A 17338-nucleotide genomic window follows, 5' to 3' on the forward strand; every position below is an offset into this window, starting at 1 on the left:
ATGTTCTATAGGACATGACTTAAGAGCCTAGCCCATGTGCCTAACACAAAGTCCCCTACACTTGAACAATTGCATGATTAGATGTCAGGAAGAGACTCCTATAATACATCACTACAGCATCCAGCAGTAGCATTACAATGACATGAAAAATGAAACTTACAATTTCAGTTTCACATAAACTTGTTTTACTAAACAAGTTGTAAGATATTTCATACACAATATGAAAAGTCAAATCATATTTCACCATAGTGATAACCAAGATAGATATTGATACATTGATTGAAAACGATACATAATCATCCAGAATGTCTTCACGCTTGCCAATAATATCTACATTTTTTCCACAGACTTTTCTCTCAAATAGATTTTCTGCCCAAAATGAAACTTCTTAGCCGTTTTTGAAAGGTGTTGATGCTTCATCTTTCTCACTCCTATTTATGATTCCAGGGTTTCCTGTTCTAGTTCATTTCAGGGGGCAAAACCATCAGTTTCTAAAAGTAAATCTGAGTCCTATGAAAGACGTCATAGTCAGACTCTGTGATCTGGAGGTTCAGGGTCCATAGAGCCCAGTGCTCTCAGGGTGCAGACATCACTAATGCACTCAGAGGTACAATGTGTTCTTTCTTTCCCCAGAATGTCCCCAAACGGGTGCAAAGTAGAGTGGCATGACTAGAAACTCCCTCTACAGGAAGCTCGATCATTTATATTTAATGTGTCTGAGAAACAAACATGACAGGGAAAAGGGAAAAGCAATATTTATACAGGTACCCTGGTCTTCCCTTTCTGTTTTGTTATTGTCCAGATGAGTGAAACTATCCTCTGGGAATAATCCTGCAGGAACTGGCCTACTCTCTGCCCACAACTGCAAGCTACAGGCGAGGGAAACACACGCCGAACAATGTCCTCCACTGTCCTCCACTGTCCTCCACTGTCACAATTCATCAAGTAAAAGCAGAACTAGATTTCCAATACATTTCACAGTAATACAGGCAACATTAATATTTCAAAAAATACTAATGCAGTGCATCCCAGATCACTGAAAAAGAAAAAAAAAAAAAAAAAGTTTAGAACCAACAGATGAAAAAGATACTTTCTGGATATGCTGGCTGTAGTTGAAATGATAAATGATAAAAAAAAAAAAAAGTGATGAATTATCAAATTAGAGTCAATATCCTGGCTATTAGACATATCTACATGCTAATACAAGTTTCTGTTTCTGAAAGCTTTTTGAACACTGAAGAAACACAAGACAGACAACACAACTTCAACTGCAGTCATAATACGCAGTCTTGTTAACTGCAGTCCTCGAGTAAAGTGCTGGGTGAAAAACCATTCTCCTCTCTTTCACCTAACTAGGGTAAGTGAGGTAACACGCAATGTGTCAAGGCATAAAAAAAGTCATTAAAGTCAGATTTATGTTCAAACCAAAACAGACCTGAACCCTGAGTATGGGGACTTTAATAGTCATAGTCTGAGAAGGCAATTACACCAGATTCAGATCATTTTCCCAGAAGTCTTTGTACTTTGTCTAGACATTTATTCTTATATCTTCTCCACTCGAAACAGGATCTATGCAGATAACAGCTTATAAAAACAATCTGACATTTCCACAGAATTTAATTATTATGAGGTCCAAATACCACATGTATTACATCTTGCCTCTGCAGACTGCTCTAAACGTGGTGACATATCTCTGCATACAGCTGGACATTTTTGTGAGTCAAGGCACAAGAGCAAACCCACGCCAGGGTCCATCACCTGCTGGTATCCAGACATGTGGGCCCTGTTCTAGTCACCGTGTGAAACAAAACTACTTGAAGAGCTCATGGCTTCAGCTGTATTCTGTACAAGACATTACCAGTAATCATCAATAACACCAATAATAAAAAAAACAGCCATTTTGAACAAAAACACTGATCATCCTGATTTTAAATGCTACCGTCAGTGTGCACCAGAGATTGATATCTGGGTATGGTGTAGTTAAAATGACCCGGATGGCGCAGGTCACTCTTAGGCTTGTAGAGGTGTAGAGAAACAAACACACTCATGGGAGAGGGAGACCAATTATTCTAGCTCTGTAGTGCCATACTGCTTTTACAGCCGCCCGCATCTCGACAAAATGAAGTGTTGCGAGATCTCAAAATCAATAGCCATATATTTTGTGGATGTCTCTTTTCATAAGAGAGATCCTCTTGGACTGTAGAAATTGCTTGACACACTTTTTGAATCACACTCTTCCTCAAATGGGATTTTAGCAATTTTGACACACAATACCATAAAGGTAATTCAACCACCATTTGAAATCATACTCACTGAGCAGATAGCTTGTTAGTAATCAGTGAGAAAAAGCAAACCAGTGTTGGAACTCTACTTATTTTCAATACACAACATTAATCTTCTAATGATCTGTGGTCAGGTACAGCCAAACCCAATAGTGTTCACCCACCACACTTTCTAAAGAGCCTTTTAGGCGTCCTTTAGGATGAAAAGTTGCAGATAAAATCTTGCATTGTTCATGTTTACTTATGAACACATAACGTAAAATAAAGAAATGCATCTTCTTTCCTCACCATCACAAGTCATTTAAATATTGTCTGATCGCCTAAATCCATTCTCAACCACCAGATACTAATCCATCTGAAATCCCAGGCTGAACTGAGGATGCTTTAACTACTGAGTATGAAGGGTATAGGGTTTTTCTGAAGCCTTGTGAACTATCATCTGATACAACTGGCTAATGCTGATCATTATATCAATGGAATGGAGAAAAACGACTTCCCTTCAATGGATCAAATGAAATGCACCGATAAATGGGGGGGGGTCTTCTTGGGGGAGCTAATGATAACTTGTGGTCTCAAGTTGCAAGAAAATGCAGCCTATAAGGTGAACCTTGAGGGGAAGCCGCTCAGACATAATGGCCACAAATCAATGGCATGTTGAATCCGGACTCGTGTGGGCGAGGCATTCGGTCACACGACCAGAAGCGCGTCCGCAATTCTGAGCTCGACTGTAAAACGCCACCTCCTCAATGCCCCCTGTTGTCTTTCCCCTTCTCCATGCATGCATGATACCAAGGTCATGGGGGGGTCACACTCGCTACCGTGGAGGACCTGGGGAGTGGGACACCAGCCCAGCTGGCAGTTGTGGGACACCACAGAGTTCCTCCGTCCCTGTGCCAGCAGCGTCCTGTCTCACCGACTGCCGCTCAGCACGTGAGGCGTCCACAAGTGTCAACAGCCATCTGACTGCCAAAGTGGCGCTACGTACAGCCCTCAGCTTGGGATAAAAATAGAAGAGAATATGGTGAAGGGTGAAGGACCCTGAAAACTGGCAGGTGCCCTTCAGTAAGGCCTATTGTGTTAAAGGCAAACTTGGTCCGTTTTATAAGTTAATGCTTTTCATAAATAATCCTCAGACTATAGAAAGAAAGAAGAATGAGAAAAACCTTTGTGTCTTTCAATTCAGAACAATCAACAATATTTGGGTAAATGCATGTACTGTATTTGAACATTAGGGCATCTGAAGTGAATGTGCCCTGTGTGCATCTAGTGCCTTAAGAAATGTCCCTGGACTATGTTTCTGCATGTTGGACCTAATTAGGTCCTTTAGCTATAACCGATAATTCATCGTGCCCCACTACGGCCAAGAGAAGATGAGAAGAGTAGAGTGGCCACCATCAACCGTCCTCCAACGGATCATCCCAGAGCATGAAGCCCGACAGTCTCCATTTAACAAATGACAAGATCAAGCCTGCTCAGTCTGCGAGGTGTCGATATCAAGCACGGCTCTCCATTTGGCAAGCACCTTGTCCTTACTGCTCTAATAATGTCATGGACGAAGCAGCTTTTTTTTTTTTTTATCTTGGCAGGCGTTCAAGGAGGTACTATATGCTAATTGAAAAAAAGAGATTAAGTGACCAGATTAAACAGAGCTGCATACTGATCGTGATTGAGACAGATCACGAGCAAAACAAATCCTGCATACTTGCTCAAGAGATTTCAATTTTGGTTTTTGAAAACCTCCACCAGTGGTTTTCATTATTGTGGACGGGTTCACAGGGCAAATGCAAACATAGGACTGTGCCAACCTGACCAGGTGTGTCAGGGGGAGGGGCCAGGCTGTTCAGAGGATCCAACCTGTGGAGATGGCCAAGTCCTGTATGACACATGAAAGCGTTTCCTTGGCTCCATCAATTGTGTCTGTTTAAGTATGCTGGATGTTTAACAACAATCACCTGAGGCAATTTAAGATGTGGTGCTGTGATCAAACAGTTCCAAGGATGTCTGGTTCCCCTGGGGACATCAAAGTCAAACTACTATGGTCATTCTGATTTATACACCAAGCATGACTGCAAGGGTTCAGTGCAGCTGGGTCAAGTTTGGTGATTAAAAGCTTTCCTTAAATTCAAACTTACCTGTGGAATTAAATCAACTGACCATCTGTATTCATAACCCAGCACTATATCTCTGAACCAGAGTCCCAATTACAGGACAATATGATCCAATCCTGCCGTTTGTCATATTTTACAAGCAGACGGCATTTGAATGCTGGAATCTGGTGTTCAATTGGTGATGACTGTTTTAGAATGACTAGTTATCTCCTCTTACCTCTGATGACAGTCACGTTGCCACTCTGTTGATCTTCACCGTGTCCGTTGATGGCCTTGCATTGGTATTCTCCACCATCGGACTCTGTAGCTTTCGTTAAATGAAGCTCTGATACTGTCCCTCTGTCAGACAAACGTAAAACACAACCATACGTTTTTTTATTATTAACAGACCTTACATGGATGTCAGAAAATAAGAATGGAAAATGGAATCCGTTGTTGTATTTATAATGACAATATGTTCAATATAAGTACTTGTTTCATACAACATTCACTTCTACAGAAGTTATATTTGAATACCCAGCTACAGTTCATTAAATCTGTGAATTATTAATAAACTGCAGCACTTGACTATAAACGCTGCCCTTTTCCAGGATGAATGGAATTCATCATCAGAGAACTGCATCTTCTCTGGACCATTTGTAAATGTATGTACCCTGGTACACTTGTGCACCACTGCATCCTATAAATGTTAATGAAAGATTCATTGCAATGCAGGTGACTGCAGGGTTGGTTGAATTAGGCTCTGTAGTCTGATGTGTGGTCTTTGCTACACCAGTTTGAATTAGACACAGAGCATTTGATCTGGTTTAACACTGGATTCGTAAAGCATTTAATAAATGTTCAAAATCTTACTTGCCAGAGTTTCATGCTTTTGGAAGACCTTGAGGTACTATGCTTTCATATGGAAATAACAATACTGCTTGTAGGGTTATTGAGTAATTTAAAGTTATCATAAAAAGTAGATATGACAAACAAATCGATCGTGCCAATGAAAATGTGCATATCTGTAAGAGAATGGAATTAATTTTTGGTTTTCTCAAATGTGTTCAAAATGTTGTTGCCAGAGTGCTGATCAGAAATCACATGCCACTCCATTTCAAACTCTGAGTAAAGGCTCCACACATCACAGTTCTGTCTTGTTTTCAGCAAATCACCTTTTCCTCTTCTCAAATGATCTCCTTTTGTGTCCATCTTTGGTGACCGAATGTTTTTGCTTTTGCTAGATTTATATGAAAAACCTACGCATTATATGTAAATAAGCAACTGCTACTAGAGCAATATAAACCATCCAGATAACAGGATATCATTCATGCAAAGAACATAGGGTAAAGCAGGGCATACATGTGAGTGATGTGTAGAATATTTGCATTTTATCCTTGGGAAGTTCAAAGTGTGATATACTTTCAGTTGATATTAATACATTGTACCAGTCCCTTATTTACATAAGACTATTTTACTTTAAAAAAATCCTAAACCAATTATATATTCAATCTCTTTTGTATATTCAGCATCAGTGATGTTGCATTTCCTTATTAGATAATGGAATGGAAAATCTCCAATTTGCTCTTAGTCACTAATGTAAATTTTAATTCAAATTGGAATTCGCTAGTAATGTTTAGGAAGTCACTATGTATCCTGGTAACATGGCCAATTATGCTATCTATTACCCAGGGCTGAAAGTGTTTGTCAGTACACAGATGTTTCTAGATGAAAGTTAGAGTCCAGGAACTCGGAGTTCAAAAGGGTGGTAAAGCTAACATATGCAAATGGGCTTAAACAGAGGATCATTTTGAATGTGCAGTAAAAGGACAGAAATACTTGCACGTCTTTACTGACTGATTCTTCTTTGTTTTACTCCTACATATTTATTTAAGGCCTTTCACAGGTGTGGCGTGGAAATGTGAAAGAACTGTTATACATCAGATGAGCACAACTTCGGAGAATATCTTTTGGTATGGGGCAACATCCTTTCATCCTGTAAGGAATCAGAAGCATTTCACATGCCTCTTTCTGGTGCCTTCCAACTTCCTGAACAGAATGTAGACAGGCAAAGACATAATGTATGTGTCCTAAAGACAGGGTAGAGAGAAATGTTGGCATCAAGTTGTGATCCTTGATAAAAATCTGTCCCCTAGACTCCCGATACAGGCGGATGTTTAATAGTTGCACAGCTGAGAGATCCGAAAAGCACGGATGGACGACTTTTCCATCACTTCAGCACACTTGCGTTACCCATTAACTTATGACTCAAAGGTTCCTCAGAGCGGGTGGAACGCCGCTCGAAACCAAATTCATCGCGACTCCTTCCCAGGAGGAATATGAGGAGGAGGTGCTCACCTTTTCTTCATCCTGATTTTCCTGGTTTTGGTAGCGTCTATCTCCATCCTATTCTGGTACCACTTTAACGTGGTCTGCCGGCCACCGGCTAGCAGCTCACACTTCAGGATCGTCTTCTGGCCTTCTGACACGGTCACGCTCCTCACTGCCTTTAATTTGGGTGCAGCTGGAACACAGGAAAATATTTGGCAGGTTAATCAGTGGTACCGTCTGAGCGGTGTGCGCACACACACACACACACACACTCCTAGAATAACACATAATCCAAGTCTCTGGAAAACAAAGAAACTTATGCATGCTCATGCGAAATCTGAAAATGTGCGGCAACGAAACCACACGCTGTGGTTTTGTAACCGTTTTCCTTCGGCCAGACATTTTATTTGTGTTCGGTGTTTTACGAATCTCTGCATAGATTCCTTTGAAGTGTCTAATGCCTTTGCAGGACCAAAACCATAACTAATTGACCAGCTTAGACAGCGAGAGAGAGAGAGAGAGAGAGAGAGAGAGAGAGAGAGAGAGAGAGAGAGAGAGAGAGAGAGAGAGAGAGAGAGAGAGAGAGAGAGAGAGAGAGAGAGAGACAGACAGACAGACAGACAGACAGACAGACAGACAGAGAGAGAGAGAGAGAGATGGACATGTGTTCACTGGGTGCCAGCCGAACAGTCCAGAGCCCCGTGTATCGCAACGCTCCGTTGTACATTCATTATGCTGGACCATCTTTTCAACAAATCCCATTCCACAATACCATGGGAATCAGTGACTCCTTTTTAACCCCCTTGCAAAACAGAACTTTGCTCCATGGAAGCTCTGTGGATTCTCTCTAAGGCAGCTCCTCCAGTTACAGACAAACACAGTAGAACAATACCTCCATTCCCCCACATTTCAAGTGACCCACATTACTGCCATGAAACTGTCTAGCTAAAAGCAGTTCTGCCTTTGAGAGAAGAGTCTGGAGCAAAACTCCATTATGCTCCAACACTATGCCATAGTCCATCAGCTATTTGATGTCTCCAACAGCCAAAGGAGTTCACGCAGCATGCTGGTGGGGAATGTGGGAGTTGTATTTTTCACTGACAATCTCCAAACTTCAAAAGCCCCGTGATTCTGCAAAGGCTCCTCGCAGATGGACATGCCATGAATCTTACGCACTACCGTGCCGTCCGGACAGATGAGCGCAGTCTGTCATAGAGCAAAAGCGAAGATGGCCAGTGACAAAGAGGCAGGTTTGAGGAGGAAGCTACAAGAGGCACATATACATCGCAGGACCGCTCATGGCTTTGTGAAATATGCAACAGATACCCAGATCAAGAAAATATGCAAAACATGCAAAGAAAGGCATGATGGAAATTTGGGCAAAGGGACAGAGGAAGGAAGGGAGGGGATTTTATATATATTTAAACACACACACACACACACACACACACACACACACACACACACACAGGTTATGAGTAAACTGAATAACAAAATTCCAAATCTTCCAAATATTCCTACATCGGCATCTCTTATATTTGAGTTGATGGGCCACTCGCACAACAGACACATTCAATAATGGTTTAACTACATTCAAGCAAACGTCCTCCAGAGAAAACTGCGTTGGAAAACACTTCCAACGGCATTAGAAGCAGACACATGCACATATTCTGCTCAGCGTTAAAGCAGCAGTAAACATCCTCATCATTTATCACACGTTCTGTAACTCAACTAAACGGTACCTTCCCAGCAACAGCTGATGACAGGCAAAACTAAGAATGAACACAGAGAAGAAATGTGTCACCACCAATATAATCATATAGAAAACACGAGGAAGAATGTAGTAGTGTAGGAATGCAGAAGGGTTGGTGTGTAGGGGACCCGGTACGTGGGGGGTGGGGGGTTGGGGTTGGGGTTGTTGGGTGAGAGACAGAGAGGGGAAAAAAGGATGTGCTATAAATCATTGTGTCGGTGAGTACACAGAAATGAATGGTGGTCTGCAAATAGCATGAGAACAATGATGATGGAGAGGAATGCATGTGTACGTACTGAACACTGCAACATGCGTCGGCGTTAGGCATCGTGAGGGCTGTGATGCATGAATAACATTTCAAGTGCGGCTTGCTCGTTCACACAAGAGTTAAGTCAATATTTGAACCAATGAGATTAGTGACACGCCTCATTTGGGAAATAGATTCCATTCTTTTCCATAGAAATTTGAGGGGAAAAAAAAAACTGACAAATGCTAAGAACACGAGTGACACTGTTCCGTGTGCTAGTCTGGACCTCGCTGGTGTCTGGGCCTCTCTGGTGTCTGGGCCTGCAGTTTGAGTCACATGATATTTAGCTTAGTGTACTTGTTGGTGTTGATAAACAAAGCAAGATTGGAAAAAGACAAGACAATAGGTGAATAAGGCTGGTTGCTGTCCATATTAATTTAAGAATTATTCTTTAATAAAATCACCCAGTGGAATTTCTAAAATCATTCATGTCGTTAGGTGCTCAAACACTCCAACTGCTCCACACAGACACACTTCCAATCCTGCAGGTTCCTCTCAGTCCGCTTTTCATCACTAGGCAGGTCTGGCATTACACAAAGCATTGAGCAATCCACAACTCACAATACCTGAAGGGGCAAAGCTCAGGAGAAATTGCATGGATTTCACACTGAATGCATTCATACCGGTTTTAGTTCACCATGAAGGGGAACAGGCTCACTCTCAGCTGTTACCTTCACTCCCGATCACCCCGGGGAATGTCGCCCAACCCAAACCGGAAACTTTTACTCTCGTTCTCATTCAAAAAAAAAAAAAAAATGTAAAAAAAGAAAAAAAAAGAAATGTGATAAGAGGTGAAATTCCTCTGCTAAGTAGGTGTAATTCAATGCTAGTTGCAAAACGAGGAAAATTGTGTCTGCTGCAACTCACCGTGTGACTCCCATGAAGATGTTTCATGATAAAAAAAAGAAAAGAAAACGTGCCATTCGTTTGCTTGAAGTGACATCACTGAGGATCTGATGAATTCCGATTTACATGCACATATACACTTAGTGTGAGGCTGTGTGTGTGTGTGTGTGTGTGTGTGTGTGTGTATGTGCGCACTATAATGAATGCAGACGTTCCTGTTTCTGGTCAACTGTTATAAGGTAAAACATTTCAAACATCTCAATCAGCCAACTGTCTATATACCGGTACTAACACAGAACAAGATAATGTATGCAAGTCACTTGTATGTTTTAGTTGATGACTTCAGTGTTGAGCATCAATTAGATCAGCACAATGACCATACAGCAAATGAGCAAAACCTGCACGAGCTACTACAAAACACGACACCCCCCCCCCCCCCCCCAAATGGTTTCACGTATTCTAAAGAGCACTGGAGCTCTGACATTTACAGCCAAACTCAGTCCTCGCCTCAACACCACTTCGCGCCAGAATACACAGATGTCTGCTGCAGCACTGTGGAAGGAGGGATGGAAGGAGGGATGGAGAGAGGGATGGGAAGGAGGGAGGATGGACGGGGAAGGGATCCCACCATAGACACACAGTTTAGAGCAGACAGTCCCTTTCAGACTTTTTCAGCTCACAGACAACAGCCAGGACGTGAGACACGTCCTCACGGAAGACGGGACGATTTCATCTGTAGTTCATCGTTTTCACAGAGCGCTGGGCGTCAGCCGGCTCGGGCCGGACTGCCAGCTGTTTCTCCGTGTCACAGAGGAGCCCCCTTTGGGGGAAAACTCCTACGCGGTTTACAGGCCACGAAATTTACACGAATCTGGGGCCACATTCCAGCCCGTGCTGCTCTGTGGAGCGAGGAATTCCATGATCTAATACGGGGCCCACACCCCCGCGGGGTCCGGCCATCGCCGGACGGCAGGGACTGGAGTGGTAACTGATAGCTAACCCTAGTGCCTCTACTGGACTGGTCTTAGCGTTGTAACTGCATGAAAGGGGAGGAGAGCAGGGGTTAAACGCACTTTGACATAAATCCTCGAGAGGAGAGACCTACAGTCTTTGAATTTAAGCCAGTACCCCAATTAACTGATTTTCACCAATTGTTTATATGTAACTAAATCTATAAATACCTGTTTAACAAAAGGAAAAGATCACTAATGTAATCTAATTGCTTGTTAAGTGCTTCACTAATTCACGTGATTATTTGTTTAAGGTATTAACAGCCGTTTTAAAAAATTTTTAACCCACTGTCCATTCTGTACGGACCACTAGAAGCCAGTACATAGGCTGCCTATCAAATAAGGGAGAATGTCAATTTCCATATCATAATGTCAAAATAATAATAAAAAATAACAGAAAAGGGGGCCCTACATTAATAGTGTACATTAACATGACAATTTAAATACAGTTCATAACAGGTTTTTATGAAGACTTAACCCAGTTAAAGAATGCAACAAGCAACTCTTTCATTAAGTGAAATCTGGAAAGTAAATAATAAACATTTTTCAGTTCAATCCTTTGCCCTAATTTAAAGCTCAGCGAGTCATAAATCACCATCATGGATTGACACCTGTCAGAGTTCACAGACACATTCATGAAACAATCTGCCAGCATGTCAAATCAAATGACTTGTAGAACTAATATTTGCCGCTGTAGTCCAACAAACAATGTTTCACAAATACATATGATGGCGTTACACCCTGTGAAATTTCCACATCTACGCTGGAGAGATTTCCAACGTCAGAGCCCGAATGTGCTTGTTCCGACACGATTGGTTTCATTGTACTTTCTGCGAAATGAGGAAGTAATGTCTAGTAGATTTACAAGCACTAAATTGATAAATAATAGCAAATACTAAACAAAGTTCTTGGGATTCCTAATGTTAAAAGACGGTGGGAAAGGTGGGAGTTGGTGCTACACGAGATGAAACACGCAGCACCTGTCATTCCAAAAATTAGGATGAATTTAGTGCGTCTTTTTCCAAAAGGTAATTCGTCTGAACTTTTATCTTGTTAAACTTGCCCAAGAGCCGTCACCAGTTCCTCATCATTCCTGAAATCCTGGCCTACCCTTGGGCTAAAGGGAGTACCCATTTGCATCAATATTGAGTAATAAACGTCTGCAACTGTCGAAACGTGCATATTTAGGTACAAACGTCTACAACTGAAACACAAAGATGTCACACTGCTGACAGCTTCTCGTGCTTCTCCTACAGACACGTCAGAAAACCCATTACGTGAAACACCTGCTCCCACCACTCTTAAATACAGACGTTTATCGATATTCCTGCGGTGGTGGGGGACAGGGTCAGGTAATGACGTCTTCGAAGCGGGTATATAGCTTACGTCAAAAGAAAACATCAATTCCTAAATAATAGTAATAATAGCTTAGTCCCTGCCATAACTATAGACCACATTTCGCGGAATCCCGGCCACATTTATGAACTATCACACCACAACACCTTTGCTTGTTAGGTAAATTACACACCTGGGACATCTTCTTTCTGTCCTTTCTTTCCACCTTTTCCACCTTTTTTACTCTTTCCAGACATCCTTGGTTTTGTGGTCGTATCTTCAGTTTGAACAGACGTTTGTAGTTAAGTTCTTGAGAAGTTTCGAAGACTTCCGCCCGAATTACTCCAGCACCTACCGCAGTCAACTTTTGAATGGGAGCATTCTGTGTCGGCATGGGTTTTACAACCCACAGAGAGAGAGGCGGTCTCTCTAGTCTACGATATATTGTAACGATGAGCAGCCATTGGCGGTTTTCATAACATCATCGACGGTTCTATGACAAAATTGTAGTTGTTTATTTATTTTCAACTCCTCAGATCTCATCTACATGAATGGATAAACCTCTAATGAGGATTTTCATCTTTAATATTAATTAATATTTTGGAAAAATAGATGAACTGGTCAAATAAATAAATTATAAAAAAGTATTTCAAACTAATTAAAATGCCAATGTCACTCAGCAGAGTCCTAAGAATGCTATAAGGACAGCAGCTATACTAAAAGACGTGGATTTCTACATGCATAGCTCATAAAGGACCTGACTTGTATCTTGTAATATGACTTGTAAGTCATATTACATTTATCAAACTGCACAGGTTTGATGCTCTACCTCAAACCAATGGTTTACATATTCAGGTGTGAACTAGCGGATCCTCCTGTATTGGCAAAAACATACAGTAGCTATACAGCAGCACTTCCTGAGTCCTTCATGTGAGTCAGGAGGTAGGTGTGCTTATTTCTGTAAATAAAAATGTCCAGTTCATTTATATTTTGTGAAACTTTGCTTGAAAAATCAGCTTTACATTAAGGTATTTAACAGTATTAGAGAAATGTGGCCACACATTGATCACAGATCAAATATTTTTTCTCCCGTACAACCATATGCAGTTTTGAATCCACTGGCCTCTCAGTACTTGCAAGATGCCCAGACATTGTGGTAGCAATACAGCCTCTCACCAACAATGTTTCACAGTTGGGGTGGGGTTGGGGTGTTGGTATGTGGTGGTTTGTTTCCTCTAAACAGAACACATTTACAAAAACAATAAAGCTGTTACTCATCTGAACACAGAACATTGTTCTAGTAACTGAGAGCAGTGATTTATCACCTTCATTCTATAGAAACATTTCAGTGAACAACCATCTTAATCAGTGGATTTATTACAGTAGACTCATTCATACACACAAATGCCTGCAGATCCTTAACTGTCATTCCAGTTGAGGGTCTAAGCTAAGTTGTAACCTTAACATTTTTGCTCTTATATTCTTTTGTCATTTTTGTGAGGACACCTTGGTGAAACCACGAGAGTCACAGTGCTGTGTAAGAGAGCCGACTGTGGACTGACTGAATCGATCAGTCTCCAAACCTTGGGCTCCTCAACAGTGTTTTTTTTTTACCTGCGATTCCCTTATACTGCTTTTGAACAGACCACATTTCACATTAACAGAGTTCTGTTGCGAAGAGTTTGATAATATGAAATACAGTACCAACACCTGCACTGAAAAACTTTATTGTCTGAAAAAAGTTATTGACCTTCAGGTTTACAGCTTCCACCAATGACCTTGACTGTTCATTAAAGATAAACAATATAATATGTAGGTTAAATAAGTATTGTTATTATCATTATTGTTGTTGTTAGTGTTATTTTCAGATTACATTTCAGGATCCAAAGGTTACCAGCCTTCTCCTCACATATGTATTAATCAAGTAAGTGGATAACATAGCTCTAAACACACCAACCAGTAGTACTATAATGGACATATTCCCAGAAAGCAGTTCAGTTTAGATTAGTGGATTTATTTTCCACCACAAAGGAAATGTGTGTTTGGCATCTCCATTTAAATATAGGATTGAAATGACAAAATACAAATAAAATATAGTTAATAGTAACAAACACATTATGAGCAGAACATGGCCCTCACCACCAATCTTGGATGAGGAGGACTACACATAACTGTATAATGCCCGGGCAGTTAGGGACGCAAAGGAGTGTTCCTGGTAGATCTGGAGACCTTGATGGCCCTTCAGGTTCTGGAAGGTGAAGGAGAGAAACTCGTGCAGGTCACTACTCTTAAAAAAATGTCAAATGACCAAAATAGGAATAGCCTTCTCAGAAATAACTTGTGCAATAGTCAGGTGTATTTTACACACGCAAGCATGTGATGTTGTTACCACCTCATTTTGCTCTGTGCTGTACAGTGAAGGACTGTTGAACCAGTGAGGCTGACAAATTAGATGACACGGATCTTTTTACGCTGACTTTTTTATGCAGAGTTGTTGAGTCATATCCGTTTTTTTCCATTTGGCTGGCTATCTGACGATCGCGTTTGACAAGATCAGACCTGCTATCAATAACACAGACTGGGATTGGGGAGATTTTAGGTGAAACCAGCTTCAGTTCAGTTCAGATCAGTTAACTCTGCTCAACTAAATCTTATGAGTATAATAAGGCTATAATAATCAGCCTTAACCCACTAAACACAAGTGCACATCCACCTAAAAGAAATTATCTAATTCAACTAATACAAGGGTTACATAAAATGTTTCTATAATTTTTATGAAATACTGTAAGAAAAAACCTTAGCTCTACTTATTGATTACACTTATTGATTACATGTAAGTTAGTTAAATGGTACAAACTACATAAACTATGTTCAGAAATGATTTACATTTGAATGAATGCGTAGTTTCGCTCTCAGTAATTCTCAGAATGGTTGCCTTTGCCACTCTTAAGATATAATCCTCAATCTTTTCATCGGCACATGCAGCGGCATGTTGAAGTCCTAAGAAAACAGCTTCTCTTTCTACATGCCAGTATCTCCTTGTCCTGCTGTAATCTTCGTCCTCGGTTTCACTATGTGGGTGTTTCAATGAAGCCCAGTGCGTATGCTAAACGAGGCACTGTTGGCACACCGGGAGGGTATCCGGGGTGGGGTTGCCGTGTGAGGAGACCCACTGCACCTTTCATGTCACAGATTGACATGGGGAGCTGATTTCAGTGAGCCAAAACCTTGGAATGTGTGTTCCGTGAACAGGCACCCGGGACGCGGGCCGGAGCTGAACTGGGCTGAGGCGTGAAGGGCAGGTGAGCATGTGGGAACAACACCTGAGTGTGGATCCCTCCCATAGCCCACATAGAGAGTGCAGGTTACATGGGAGGTGAGTCTGTTCAAAGACACTGAAGGGATTAATGACGCAAGACTTTGCTTTAAGATTTAAGACAATTTGAAAGAAATTTGGAGTTGCCCACATGAACATGCTCCAGCAGCTTTTTATTTTATGTTCTGAACATATATACATATATAACACAAATATAAAGCACCAGAATTTGTAAATAACCCTTCTTCAAAAAACTATCCATATTTACTCCAGACGTAGTAAATAATGATACTTCAAAAACTATCCATCTTATTTACTAATAATACAGAATAAAACACTGCATTATGATGCTTCCCTTGTGTTTTGTACAGTACATTAAGATATTAATCTTACTTAAAAATAATAAAAATCTGCTTCTGCCGCCATTATTTTAGGGACAACTGGTAATTTTGTTATTTCTTTACTCAATACCACATTGTTTTATTTATATGATTTGGATTCACCAAGGTACAACATGGCCTTGTAACCATTCAAGTCTTTTACTCTGGTCAATGACAACACAGGAAAGTGCAGTGAATCGTTTTATTATGTTCTTGCGGAGTCACTCTAAACATTTTTTTTTTCAGAATGGTAAACACATTCTTCCTGTGCTACCTTAAAGCGTCTGTGTTTCCATGGAACGGAGTGAGCCCGAAACAGTGTGACATCACTGCATTTGCGTGATCTTGTGAAGATTAAAATTCAGATCATCCGTTCAGCGCTTCGATAACTTGCATGTTAAAAACATTCCGTTATTCTAACGATGCACCAAACTAAGACACATGAGTGAGACCAAGCTTTACTACCGCGGTCCAGCCTGTGTCCCAACTGCAGGGTCAATAAACAGAGATGCAGGACAAACAGGGGCAGGGTGGACAAGACTGTGCAGCCTCCACATACAGATAAACACACACTATGGTGATGTGTGGGGAAGAGCTGACCGGAGAAACTCTGTCCGCAGGCCTTGTATCTCTGTGGGAAACGTGAGGGTAACGTGTGAGGAGAGCCGGTTCCTACACCAGAGTCTCCGACGAGACCCCTGGGTAATGAAGGAGATGGATCCAGTGATTAATAAGCTGATTGTGACTCCCCATTCTGTGTACTAAGAGTGTGACAGTCATACAACCCCACATTTCTTTTAACTTACTCAAGAGTTTTTCTGTCACTTTAAAATCGATCATGCTTTTTTTTTTAAACAACAGAAATTTATTAACAAGATTCATTTTTTTCTCAATGAGTGTTCTTGACATCATAATTTAGTCATAACAGACACCATACTGAGAAAACATGCTTGTGTGGCAGTACTGACAGAGGCTCGACATCCTCACAGAGCGCTAGTTCTACAATAGAGCGGGCAATGACTACATTACAAAACATGACCCTCAACATGATTTCACCTCCTTCGTCTTAAATTTAGCTATGATAAAGGCAATAAACAAAAGGAAATGTGAGAAATATCAAAATAAACACTGTCCAAACACTGTTGCCCAGAGTTAAAATTATTTCATCCTAGAAATGTGACTCAAAACAGAACATTTGAAAATCAGGCAATGAGAAAACATGTATGAGTTGCTCATTGCCGTCATTTCCTTCTAGACAATAAAGTGAACAGGATGCGCAAACGGTGACTCTTCTTCACCTACGCCACGGCCTCTCATGCAAACAATTTATACTACTGAGTTCAGGGCACTTAGGGGGCCTGGGGTTTCCAGAGGGCTTTTCTGAGAAATAAGGCTTTTTAGGAGCACAGATGGTGCAAGCACAACGCCTACATACGAGGCCCTCAACCCCATTTTCAACGACCTAACATCCAGGAAAACAAGGCCACTGACATGTATTTGGACGCATTAATTCTGTAAAATGTTGGTAGCTTTCTACAAATGCTTGTGCACTTGTTTCATGGAACATGAAAGTTATGACTTTCTCCTAATCTCTTGTTCGCACAAAGAGACAGACAGACCAACACACACATGCTAATGTTGGTACTGAAGGTAGGAGGTAAACTAATCAATTAAATGTTATAAAACTGTTA

The 17338-nt window shown here is 41.0% G+C and overlaps 1 protein-coding gene across 1 annotated transcript; it reads right to left on the bottom strand.

Moving 5' to 3' along the window:
• Positions 1-108: 108 nt before the first annotated feature.
• On the bottom strand, positions 109-12361 carry LOC143525596 (pro-neuregulin-1, membrane-bound isoform-like). The gene is made up of 4 exons (XM_077019755.1): positions 12145-12361; positions 6728-6893; positions 4608-4729; positions 109-1036 (listed from the first exon to the last, which is right to left on the bottom strand). Exons 1-4 carry the CDS (start codon positions 12206-12208, stop codon positions 1014-1016), a joined length of 375 nt encoding a protein of 124 aa, XP_076875870.1. The 5' UTR covers positions 12209-12361; the 3' UTR covers positions 109-1013.
• Between the last annotated feature and the right edge of the window lie 4977 nt (positions 12362-17338).

The sequence above is a fragment of the Brachyhypopomus gauderio genome, chromosome 10, assembly GCF_052324685.1.
Source record: "Brachyhypopomus gauderio isolate BG-103 chromosome 10, BGAUD_0.2, whole genome shotgun sequence".
Lineage (NCBI taxonomy): Eukaryota > Metazoa > Chordata > Actinopteri > Gymnotiformes > Hypopomidae > Brachyhypopomus > Brachyhypopomus gauderio.

Excerpts from the sequence above, each read along its gene's own strand:
- LOC143525596 (XM_077019755.1), bottom strand. The coding sequence starts at position 12,208 with ATGTCTGGAAAGAGTAAAAAAGGTGGAAAAGGTGGAAAGAAAGGACAG. Across the intron at positions 6,894-12,144 it reads ACAGAAAGAAGATGTCCCAG|CTGCACCCAAATTAAAGGCA; the intron begins GTGTGTAATTTA and ends CCTGTGTTCCAG. Across the intron at positions 1,037-4,607 it reads CAACGTGACTGTCATCAGAG|TGATCTGGGATGCACTGCAT; the intron begins GTAAGAGGAGAT and ends TTTCTTTTTCAG.